Below are 12,375 nucleotides of genomic sequence, written 5' to 3' on the forward strand. Positions count from 1 at the left end.
AGTCTCAATACCAAATATAAAATGAAAGGACGTTGTAGTAGATAAAAGATCTAGATGCCGAACATAGAACAATGACATTGCGTCCAAGCACCTTTAATGTACCTTGGTGTCCCCCGTAACTAGCACTTAACAATGAAATCCCCTGTATAATTACTGTAACGTATCTATTAATGGTAATAAATAAAATAATAGATAATAATAATAAAATGATTTGGTCATTCAATACACAACTGTTTGTGGGACATTGCTGTGTGTAATTAGCTGCAGTGTTTCAACCCCAAATATACAGTCACTACACTTTACAGTACTTTACAGATAACTGTGAAGTACTTTGAGACGTCAATGACGTGATAAAGCACTATATCAAATGCAAGAATTATTATTAAATGATAACACTATGACTGTAGCAGTGTAAATCATTCCAACGAAAGAACTTTAATTCTTTCAATTTATTAGCACCTTTCCACATTAAAATATTCCATTAATCCCTGCCTCGCCCTCTCTGTGTCTGTGTGAGTCTCTGTCTCTGTGTATGTCTGTGTGTGTGATTCGCTCACTGTCTGTGTCTCCGTGTGGGTCTGTCTGTGTCTCTGTGTGTGTCTGTGTGTCTCTGACTGTCTGTGTATGTGTGACTGTCTGTGTGTGTGTCTCTGTGTGACAGTCACACACAGACGTCTCCGACCTACTATCCCCCTCCCTATCCGCCCGTACCCTCCGTTCCTCTGGCTCCGGTCTGCTCCACACCCCCCGCCCCAACCGCCCTACCATCGGTGGTCGGACCTTCAGCCTCTCAGCCCCGAGGCTCTGGAACTCCATCCCCAGTGCCTTCGCCGCTTCCTCCCTTTCCTCCTTCAAGGCCGGTCTCAAGACCTTTCTCTTTGACCTTCAGCCTTCACCTCCCCTCTCGACTCTCTACCCCTCCTCGCTCCCTCCCTTCCCTCCCCTCACTCTGACCATTTCCCCCCAATGCTCGGGTCCTGACCCAACTGTACAGCGCCTCAGGACGTCCTCCCGGCGTGAAAGGCGCTCTATAAATGGAATCTTGTTGTTGTTGTGTGTGTGTGTGACTTTCTGTCTGTGTGTGTGACTGTCAGTTTGTGTGACTGTCTGTGTGTGTGTGACTGTGTGTGTGTGTGGCTGTGTGTGTGTGTGTTGGGGCTGTGATTGGCTGTGTGTGTGTGTGTTGGGGCTGTGTGATTGGCTGTGTATGTTGGGGCTGTGTGATTGGCTGTGTATGTTGGGGCTGTGTGATTGGCTGTGTGTGTGTGTTGGGGCTGTGTGATTGGCTGTGTGTGTTGGGGCTGTGTGATTGGCTGGCGGTGGCTGTGAGTTGGTCCAATCACAGGGCGTGTTGTTGGGGTGAAGATGGCTGACAGACTGACACAGCTGCAGGACGCCGTCAACTCGGTCAGTGCCCGGGCTCCCCCAGGCCAGGCCTCCCCCAGGCCTCGGCTCCCCCAGGCCTCCCCCAGGCCAGGGCCCCCCAGGCCTCGGCCCCACCAGGCCTCGGCCCCACCAGGCCAGGGCCCCCAGGCCAGGCCTCCCCCAGGCCACAGTCTGTGTGTGTGTGTGAGAGTCTGTCTGTGGGGATGGGTGTGTGTGAGAGTCTGTCTGTGTGTGTGTGTGAGAGTCTGTCTGTGGGGATGTGTGTGTGTGTGTGTGTGTGAGAGAGTCTGTCTGTGGGGATGTGTGTGTGTGTGTGTGAGAGTCTGTCTGTGTGTGTGTGAGAGTCTGTCTGTGGGGATGTGTGTGTGTGTGTGTGTGTGAGAGAGTCTGTCTGTGGGGATGTGTGTGTGTGTGTGAGAGTCTGTCTGTGGGGATGTGTGTGTGTGTGTGTGAGAGTCTGTCTGTGGGGATGGGTGTGTGTGTGAGTCTGTCTGTGGGGATGGGTGTGTGTGTGTGTGAGAGTCTGTCTGTGTGTGTGAGAGTCTGTCTGTGGGGATGTGTGTGTGTGTGAGAGAGTCTGTCTGTGGGGATGGGTGTGTGTGTGTGTGTGTGTGAGAGTCTGTCTGTGGGGATGGGTGTGTGTGTGTGTGTGAGAGTCTGTCTGTGGGGATGGGTGTGTGTGTGTGAGAGAGTCTGTCTGTGGGGATGGGTGTGTGTGAGAGTCTGTCTGTGGGGATGTGTGTGTGTGTGAGAGTCTGTCTGTGGGGATGTGTGTGTGTGTGTGTGTGTGTGAGAGTCTGTCTGTGGGGATGGGTGTGTGTGAGTCAGTGGGGGTCAGCTGTGTGGGCTATGAAGTGGTGGATCCCTGGTGGTCCCTGTCAGGTCTTGTGTGCTTGTTTGGCCAACCTGGTGTCTGTCTGACACAGGTGCAAACCCATCACAAGGCTTAAGAGCATCCAAACCCAGCAGAATCCCATGCATCCCACCTACACGTGTAAATCCCTGTTTGTGGGACGCTGCTGTGTGGGAATCGTCTGCTATTTTTTCCTACAAATATAGGTACACTACATGTTACAGTAGGACCTATGAAGTGCATTGAGACATTTTGATGACATAGATCATGAGGTTCTTTATATCAAATGCCAGGACTATTAAAGGCAGCAACTGATTTTGACTTGGTATTTGAGTCCTGAGCATTGTTATAAATGTGCACAATGAGTGTGAACTTTCTTATAGGGTCCATAAAATACATAAAACATGCAGTACTGTGTTGTTTAACTTTTTTGTTATTAACTTCTCTGTAATTGGGCTTTCTTTGTTTTCCTTGTAGCTGGCAGACCAGTTCTGTAATGCTGTAGGTGTGCTACAACAGTGTGCACCTCCAGCATCATTTAGTAACATCCAAACTGCTATAAACAAAGACCAGCCCTCTAATCCAACAGAAGGTAAGTACTAAATAATATATTTTTATAAGGACAACCTTCAAGGCTTGTCTCAAGTCCCTCCTCTTCGACCGCATCTTTAGCTACCCTCCAGCCGCACTCCCTGATCCCAACCCCCCCAGCTTGGGTCTAAATCCCTAACTGTCCAGCCCCTTGGGAAGTCCTCCCAACGTGAAAGGTGTTACACAAATGTAATTTTGTATTCAATGAGTTTGTGGTATAATTAAGATACCTAAAGTTTTGATTTGAGGTCTAGATTATATTTGTTGTTTTGGAATCAGATCTACATAAGTAACTTATTATAATATTGAAGTAACCTATGAATTTTTTTTTATAGTTTAATATTTATTCTGTTGCTGGAACATTCTATAGATAAGCATTCATATCAAGTTGATTATGGGACCTGCTTTGCACAAATTGGATTGCTATGTTTGCCTATAAATAGTCACTACACTTGAAAACAATTCCTTAATGTTTAAATGATATAGCTGCTGTAACGAATGCTGTACAAAACGTATTAAGCTATTGCATCAATTTTAATTTTTCAGTCCCCCAAATGAAACTGAGCCAAAAAAATCCAAAAAGTTCCAGGTTCAGGCGTTGGTCTGCTAAGTTCATCTATACTGCTGACAATTGATCAAACCAGTCCCTGTAGTACAATCAAGGCATTACATTATTCATGTCACAACTTTATCATACAATTTTAAACCTATGCAGTATTATATACTTGCCGATTTTCATTTCAAATAGAAAATTAGCTCACATTCTAGTTATAAATTATGGCGTTTTACCTTGTTAATGGCAAATAGAAAGAATAGACAGAACAAAATGTTCCAACAAATTACATTTGTGTAGCGCCTTTCACATCAGGAGTACGCCCCGAGGCACAGGACAGGCAGGGATAACCAGCAAATGATACAAAATTACTATTTGCTAATATTCCAGAGCTGCAGTTATTGATTAAATAAGAAAAATGTTGTCAAACTGCACTTACAGGCACTAAAATTATATTCATAACTAATCTGCAAAATGTGTATTGTGGCCTTCCCTTTCTTACTATGTCTGAGGTTTGGGACTTTGTCACTTCCTGAGGCATAGTTTGACAAGCGTTGGCTGCCCTTTAATCCTTTCCCAAGTGATCATTCTTTGGGTAACTTTAAGTATTGAGTGTTGACAGAGTGTTTGACAATGAAAGGGGATCAGGAAAATGTTATTCTGTATTTTGCAGGAGTGATCAATAGTGAGACACTTTTTTTTCTCCCTGTATACCTAATTAAAGTGTTCTAGTTTAGTTTATCCAACAACATACAGTGAGAATATAACCGGACATAATAATAATAATACTTGCATTTGATCTAGCGCCTTATCACATATTCTGTTTTGTCAAACATAATACTTTTTGACTTGGCTATGGATTTTTAAATAACAGGTGGAATGTACATTTTCTGTAGTTAAAGAAACCTCCACAATAGAGCCTTATCCTGATATATACTTTTTCATGACCCTCAGATTCTGTTGGTGTTTAGGGATAATTATGTTTTTTCTCCTAGAATATGCTCAGCTTTTTGCTGCATTGATCGCCAGAACTGCTAAAGACATAGATGTGTTAGTTGACTCACTACCCAGTGAAGAATCTACAGCAGCATTACAGGTAATTACAAGTGGGTCACGCACAGAAAATTTTGGAAAGGGGCTTTGTAAATTTCAGGAACAGTAATAATTTTGTAGAACCATAATTTAGTAAACCTGGACAACAATCAGTTACTGTATAATTAATGTGTTTGTATATATTTATATAGGGCTGTTCAACCCATAGTAGGTTTGTGAATGTTTTAACTTTGAAATGAATTTGTTTAGATACCGATAAAGAAACAATGAGATAAATGAAGCAAACAGATATAACTTGTTCTTTTAATTGTTGTTAGGGGCTGGATTTCATATTAGTTGGTGTATCATAAAATAATATAGATATTTATACTATTATTTATAAATATTTATATTTCATGAGAATATGAAAGTCTCCCACTCTCTCTGGTTAAGAAAGCTATAGGTTCAGTGAATTAAAATTATCTCAAACCCATTAAAGTAGGTGCAGATCAAATGCATAGCAGTCCTACAACACTTATTCACACTTACTAGGAACCAGGTTCACATTTTGGGTCATAGCATTATCGCTCAAGATCTGAAACTGAAATTAACACTTGCACGGTGGCCGATGATGAGGTTAAAGTATGTTTGAGGCACAGTGTAAGTACCATACTGCATAGTTGGCTATGCCATACCTTAGCTAGGTGTCCATAATGGTGGGGGTAGAGCTCAGATTAAACCCAGTATGATATTATTTTCAGAGTGCTCAGCTTTCACATTAGTTTAGAGCATTGTCTCTTTAGCTGTGTTTGGCTGGTAGTATTTTTGCTTCTGGGCCAGAAGATTGTTGTGTTGGTTGAGTCTCCACATCAGGTTTGAGCTCATAGTTGCAGCTGATGCTCCCAATGAATTAATGGCAGAGTTGACACATTCCAAGTGTTGGTTGACCAGAACATTGTATAGACTTCTCAAAATCTGAACTCAACTGAGATCTAGCTTGGGATTTTATGTTCTATGAAATGCTTCCTTTTTTTGAAAATTCCTGAGTCAAAAGTATAAAATGTAAAAAAAATGTGGTCACTCAAACCACAACTATTTGTGGGACACTGCTGTGCGCAATTGACTGCCACGTTTTGCCGACGTTTTGTATAGTTGAATTTTATTTTGTGCATTGTGTAAAAGGCATAAAATAAAATTGAAGTATGTCTGTTTATTTATTTCAATATTTTTTTTCCACCTAGCATCCAAATAGTGTGATTTATCTTCACACTAATGTATACAGAGTAGCTTGTAGGGTATAAGAAAGATCTTGTACCGTATGAGAATTCCCAGACCAGAAAGAAAGATTAAAAACCTAAATGCATTGTTAAGCTTTAAAGAGTTCTCAGAATTAGAGTAAAATGCTGCACCCATCCAAGGGTTTGAGAGGTGAACTGAAAAAAAGCTAGGGTTTAGGTAAGCTAGGGTAGTATCAATTTGGAAACTTGGCCCATCAACTTCCTTTATTACTGCGCTGTTAAAACGGTTGAGAAGGTTCATCCTGTTTCTTAACATTTTGTCACTGTAGTTGACAATGAGAAATGCAATACCATGTGATGAAAATGGTGCCATCGTTTCACTGAAGTATTTATAAACCTATTTTATGTTCACACGAGTCCAAGCCATGCTCCGCTGGCTCCTTGTCGCTGTAACAGATTGATTTAAAGATCCTCACACTCATTTTCAAATCCCTTCATGCCCTGGGACCTCCCTACCTCTTCAACCTGCTTACTCTCCAACCCACTACCCGCTACCTCCGCTGAACTGGCTCCGGCCTCCTGCATGACCTTGTGTCCTTCGTTCCACCATCGGTGGCTGCGCTTTCAGGCACTATGCCCCAAAACTGGAACACTCTTCCTCTATTCCTCTGCTTGCCCCTTCCTTCCCCATATTCAATTTGTGCCTGAAGACCTTCTTCTTCAGCCATGCCTATGATCACCTGGATCAGCGTCATGTTCGGCCGCTCTGGGCTACATAAATGCATGTTGTTGTTTTGACTGCCCCACGTAATTCAAAAAAGGTTTAGCTTCACTCCTGTTTTAAGTAAATTTTAAAGGTCTGTGCTTGAATGAATAATCCATTCTGTAGAAGAAACAAAAAATCTTTCCATCAAATCCTTCCACATCCAGTAAAGCATGAGTTATAGTTTTACAATATTGCACCAACAGTTTGCTTTAAAATTCAACAGCAGAAATATGGCACCTATTGCATGGATGTGGTATTTCCCAATAAGCCTTGTAGACTTCCTCGGAAACATCATTCATAGGCATTGAGTTCACTTCTACATGTGTGGAGGTGACACCCAACTCTATCTTTCTGACTCTACCCTTGATTCCGACACCACTACTGTTCTGACTAATTGTCAAACAATAATTTCTGGATGAGTTTCCACTTTCTATAACTCAATGTCTACAAGACCAAGGCTCTCCTTGGCTTCTGTCAGCGCTTTCTCACCTCAGGCACTACCTGCATCACTCCACCTTATGGAGCCAGTATCCTGTTAAAGACTCCCGGTGCCATGCAAGCCTCACTTGTGTTAATAAATGAACATTTGACTCATCAATGAATGAAATGTCACATGAAATTATGGTGAATAAAATATTCATTTTCATAATGTGTTTCTTATTTGTTGATAATCTTATCCAGTGTCAAAGAAGGTTATCAATATGATGAAATAATCACTTTCTCACAAAATCCCTGACTCCTAATTTCAATGATTTCATGGTTTCACAATTTTACTGAAAAATTCAGGGATTTTGCGAAATCCCTGGTTTCACAACCTTTACTGTAATATATAGACTTTCAGCTAAGTTGTAATATCTCATTGTGCTCAAGAAGTTATCTGGTTCTCAGAAGAAACTCTAGAGAGCTTCTTTGCCCTCTGATTTTAATGCCAAGGTGCAGTGTAAGCAATGTGATCTTTATCACATTGTTGGTGAGCCATCTATGGGATATTCAAGGTAATGCAGAGTTTAAGAAAATAGTTCGTGAACATCACAGTAATAATCAGGAGCATTGAAGATATTGGCCTGGTACACTTGGAACGATTGGTAGATTAGAAATCTAAATTATCTTGTTAATGCATCTTGCTGGTAGAAATTGTCCAACTTCCTTTTTCCTGTTAGCTGGTTCAATTACTGTAAAGTATTTATACCTGTAAATTGCCCTCCTCCAGGGTAATATCCCCTGGTTATGAGAATATAATGTGCTGACATCATCTGCAATCACGTCCCGTGTAAACACTGCTTTTCCGATGCAGTATCATGTTTCACAAGAAAATGAGTAGGTTTGCCTATTCAGGACAACAGCTGTAAACCTGGAAGAATAAATGCTTTTCCATATGTGGTGTTAGTGGACTGTGGTGAAGCGTAAGCTGTAATAACTGTTGTTTCTTGACCTCCAGGCTGAAAGTTTACGTCGGTTAGAAGCGGAAAATCACGAAGCTGCAGCTCGGTTAGAATTGGTTGTTTACCAAGGGGATATGCTGTTGGAAAAGATACAGAGTGCATTAGCTGATATTGCTCAGTCGCAGCTTGGGACAAGAAGCAGTGGACATAGTCAGCATGTTCCTGAATCGTAATAGCAGGACATGGTAAACTAAGGGCGCGATCTTAACTGCTTGAGAACTGTTGTCGCCTTGGATCATACACTGTTGCTGCAAAAAATACGATTTTTTTAAAAATTATTTTTATTAAAACTCTAAAGAATGCTCCCGGTAACAATTTTTTCTTTGTGAAAGAGTAAACTTATTTTTCCTCAGCATACTTGTCTTCAACTTTCTTCCTTTTTGATCCTTTTGCAAGTTTTTTTTAAAAAGAAGAGCAATTGGACATGTAACATTGTCTGCTACAGCAAAAGTCTCAATTTGGCTTTGAAAACTCAATAAATCAACTGTTCTCATAAAACTAAAGTTCTTTACATTTTGGAAAACACATGTTTAATCTGTTGCATACTGAAACATGTTCCCTTTGGTGCTATGTCATTAGAGTGATTAGAGAATTGAAATATGTTCTTAGAAATAAGACCTTTTGTTAGACCAGACCTAATCTGACAAAACCAATAGAAACTTGGAACAGTAGATGTTCCAGTGAAGATTTCATAACTGTATAGTTAGTTAGATCTTCTGCATATATGGAATAAATATTGTATTCAAGTTCCTATATAATATTTTGTTTATATGGTGTATGTTTCAGTTTAAAATTATAAATAAACTTTTCAATGGTTGACTTTGGCTTGGTGTTGAAGGCATGGAGAAAATGACTGAAGTATTTTATCAGGTGTGACTTGCTGTGCTTGTATCTGGTTTTGAAAATAGTAGTTCATTTGTCTCCCCTCACCTGTTAATATTTCTGGTAAATAGATTTAGTCAACTTATCGTGTTACACGTTAACTAGATTCTATATTTTGCACATGAGAAAATGTTCACACGGTGTCCTGCTAAGTGCATTGGACCCATAGAATATTACAGCCCAGAAGGCCATTTAGTCCATCACTTCTGCTGGCTCTGAAAGAAAGAATTAATTCAATCTCACTGTGTTTGTCTTTTCCCCATACACCTGAAAATCACATGTTGCCTCTTACAAAGCTATAATGGATCCTGCCTCGACCACCACATCAGTTGTGTATTTCCCATCCTGACAACCCTCTGTGTAAAAATATTCCTCCTAATCATCCCTCTTTATTCAACGCTATTTGTAACTAACCAGTGTGGCAAAAACAGCCATTTTGCATTTTGACTGTGACTGTTAAATGTATGAGGGTGAAAAGTGAGAGTGAATGAGACACAGTATGAGAGCTAAACGAGATAAATAGACAAAATGATTGGGGGGGGGGAGGAATATGTGTGACAGTGGGAGATCTGGGAGAGAAGAGAGTGGGTGTCACAAACAAGGAAGACACTGATAATATGGAGTCCTGTAGCTCAGTGGTTAGAGACCTGGGTTCAATTCCAGGCAGAGGGCGAAACCTTGGGCAAATTTCCTTACTCCACACACCTAATAATAATCCCTCCAAAACCAAAAACAATAATAAATTGGTCATTTTCAATCTATGACTGTTTGTGGGACATTGCTGTGTGCAATTGGCTGCCGCGTTCGCCCACAAATATACAGTCAATTCACTTTACAGTGTGTTCTGCAAAGCGCTTTGGGACGTCCTCCCGACGTGAAAAGCGCTATATCAAATGCAAGGATTATTATTATTATTAATATAAACATACTGAGTGAAAGTATGAGTGTGTGGTAAGACAGATGGGAAAGAGCAAATGGTGTGAGATTGATGACAAATCAGTGTAAAACTTGTCCACCACCATCATAATCTAGGGATTGTGTCGGGATATTTTGTAAGTCCTCTTGGATCTGCAAAATCATCACAATTATATGTCCCGCAATGAACAACTTGAACAGTAGCTAATTTTACATTTGAAATATACTCAGTTGCCAAATCATTGCATACAGACTAAGTGGTAAATATTGAGATCAACACAGTCACTACACACAATAAAAAATCCTGTGATGTGCTTTGAAAATGTCCTCACAATGTCACAGTTGCAATATCAAACACAAGCATTATTTTAAATATTGCTGGCCGCTCACCACAACATTTTTCCATTTACAAATATTGATCACAAACCTTTCCCCGCAGCAGGGGAAGCAAGTCTGGATAAACTGATGAAAAAATGGGTATCCTCAAACTCGGCCCCTTTTGGTACCTATCCTCAGCCTCAATATTTTGACAGCTCGACGAGACACTGCAGCTTTGTTTCACAGATCATAGACAGAGGAAAAACATTTTAATTATTTGATTCCATGCAGTCCCAAGCCATATACAGGCAGCTCCTTTCACTTCGGAGAACATCTCAAAGAGCTTCACAGGATTTACTGTAATATGCAGTGACTGTGTAATATAGAATTGGCTGCTGTGTTTCTCCCACACAATAAGCAGTCAATTCACTTTACCGTATACTGCATGAAGCGCTCTGAGGCGTCTTGAAGACATGATGAGGCGCTATGTCAAACGCAAGGATTGTTATTGTTATTACTATTTTGCCGGCGATCGATGGAGGGTTCATTTTTTTTTAAAAAAACCAAGTACATATTTATCTGTACACAGAAGATATAAAGGTGCACTTATCTCAAAGAAATAATTCCCACGACAGGAGGAAAGCCGCAACTCGTTACGATCCCTTCGCGGCACGCGGCGGGGCCGAGCCACTCGGGATTAAGGTGCTCTGGCGCCCTCGCGCGAAGGGGGCGCCGTAATAAATGCAAGTTGTTGTCATGATCCTAGAGCGGCTTTCCCTGGGGGAAAGGAACGCAACAACAGCACAAGCTCATTGGGGTGAAACACTGCAGAGATCTTGTGCCTTTGAGTGAGTGAGTGAGTCAGGAAGGGAGTGAGTGAGTGAGTGAGTGAGTGAGGGAGGGAGTGAGTGAGGGAGTGAGGAAGGGAGTGAGTGAGTGAGTGAGTGAATGAAGGAGTGAGGGAGGGAGGAAGGGATGGAGTGAATGAAGGAATGAGGGAGTGAGTGAGGGAGGGAGGAAGGGAGGGAGTGAATGAAGGAGTGAGTGAGGGAGGGAGGAAGAGAGGGAGGGAGTGAGGGAGGGAGTGAATGAAGGAGTGAGGGAAGGAGGGAGTGAGGGGGTGAATGAAGGAGTGAGGGAGGGAGGGAGGGAGTGAGGGAGGGAGTGAATGAAGGAGTGAGGGAGGGAGGAGGAAGAGAGGGAGGGAGGGAGTGAATGAAGTAAGTGAGTGAGGGAGGAAGGGAGGGAGGGAGTGAGGGAGGGAGGAAGGGAGGGAGTGAATGAAGGAGTGAGGGAGTGAGTGAGTGAGGGAGGAAGGGAGGGAGTGAGGGAGGGAGGAAGGGAAGGAGTGAATGAAGGAGTGAGTGAGTGAATGAAGGAGTGAGGGAGTGAGGAAGGGAGGGAGGGAGTGAATGAAGGAGTGAGTGAGTGAGGGAGGGAGGAAGAGAGGGAGGGAGGGAGGGAGTGAATGAAGGAGTGAGTGAGTGAGTGAGGAGGAGGTGGAGGGGAGTGTCAGGTGTAGTACTATATCGGTTGGTTGGTTGGTTCACCCGAACTTGACTATTAAAGGAAATGCCGCCCTCCTCTGTGGGAACTGAAGCTGCTGATTGGTTGGCAATGGGCAGAGCTCAGTGTTGCCACCACCAGTCTCCCTCCCCATTGGGCGGCCGCGGGGCTCCAGCCCGGCTCTGTGCTGCTCAGGTTTGGTTGAGCCCGGAAGAGGGTCCCATCCCCTCCCCCATCCCAATCCCAATCCCATTACCTCAACCGCCTCCTCCCTCCCTCCTCCCTCTCTCTCTCTCTCTCTCACTCACTCTCTCTCTCCTATCCCTCTCTCTCTCACTCACTCTCTCTCTCCCCTCTCTCTCTTTCTCTCTCTCACTCACTCTCTCTCAAGAAAATCTCATCACTGGGAAGAGGGGAAGGAGCAGCGAAGCTTGAAACCCAACCCAAGTCCAACCCGGAGCAGCTCGACCCGACCAGACCCGAGTCAACCCGACCAGACCCGACCCAACCCGACCAGACCCGAGTCAACCCGACCAGACCCGAGTCAACCCGACCAGACCCGAGTCAACCCGACCAGACCCAACCCGACCAGACCCGAGTCAACCCGACCAGACCCAACCCGAGTCAACCCGACCCAACCAGACCCGAGCCAACACGGCTCAGCTGCAGGAGGAAGGAGAGCCTTGAACCCACCTTCTCTCCTGGTCTCCCCCTCTCCCTCTCTCTCTCTCTCTCCTTTCCCCTCTCTCTCCCCCCCTCTCTCTCTCTCTCTCTCCTCTCCTCCAGGACCCATCACCTTCTCATTCCAATGGTCACTTGGTCCTTCTATCCCCCGGAGGTCCAGGCTGCCGGTGTTGGCTGCTGCACTGTCACTGACTCCTCTGCACTGTGAC

General features: G+C 43.3%; 1 protein-coding gene across 1 annotated transcript; it reads left to right on the forward strand.

Moving 5' to 3' along the window:
• The first annotated feature begins 1,320 nt into the window (after window positions 1-1,320).
• Window positions 1,321-8,710, forward strand: med21 (mediator complex subunit 21). The gene is made up of 4 exons (XM_007895389.2): window positions 1,321-1,407; window positions 2,717-2,831; window positions 4,379-4,479; window positions 7,858-8,710. Exons 1-4 carry the CDS (start codon window positions 1,366-1,368, stop codon window positions 8,032-8,034), a joined length of 435 nt encoding a protein of 144 aa, XP_007893580.1. The 5' UTR covers window positions 1,321-1,365; the 3' UTR covers window positions 8,035-8,710.
• Window positions 8,711-12,375: the final 3,665 nt, after the last annotated feature.

Source organism: Callorhinchus milii, unplaced genomic scaffold, assembly GCF_018977255.1.
Source record: "Callorhinchus milii isolate IMCB2004 unplaced genomic scaffold, IMCB_Cmil_1.0 Scaffold5, whole genome shotgun sequence".
Lineage (NCBI taxonomy): Eukaryota > Metazoa > Chordata > Chondrichthyes > Chimaeriformes > Callorhinchidae > Callorhinchus > Callorhinchus milii.

Bases quoted from the DNA above. Each gene is read 5' to 3' on its own strand.
- med21 (XM_007895389.2), top strand. From the start codon at position 1,366: ATGGCTGACAGACTGACACAGCTGCAGGACGCCGTCAACTCG. The intron at 1,408-2,716 runs GTCAGTGCCCGG...TTTTCCTTGTAG, and splicing joins TGCAGGACGCCGTCAACTCG to CTGGCAGACCAGTTCTGTAA. The intron at 2,832-4,378 runs GTAAGTACTAAA...TTTTTCTCCTAG, and splicing joins GCCCTCTAATCCAACAGAAG to AATATGCTCAGCTTTTTGCT.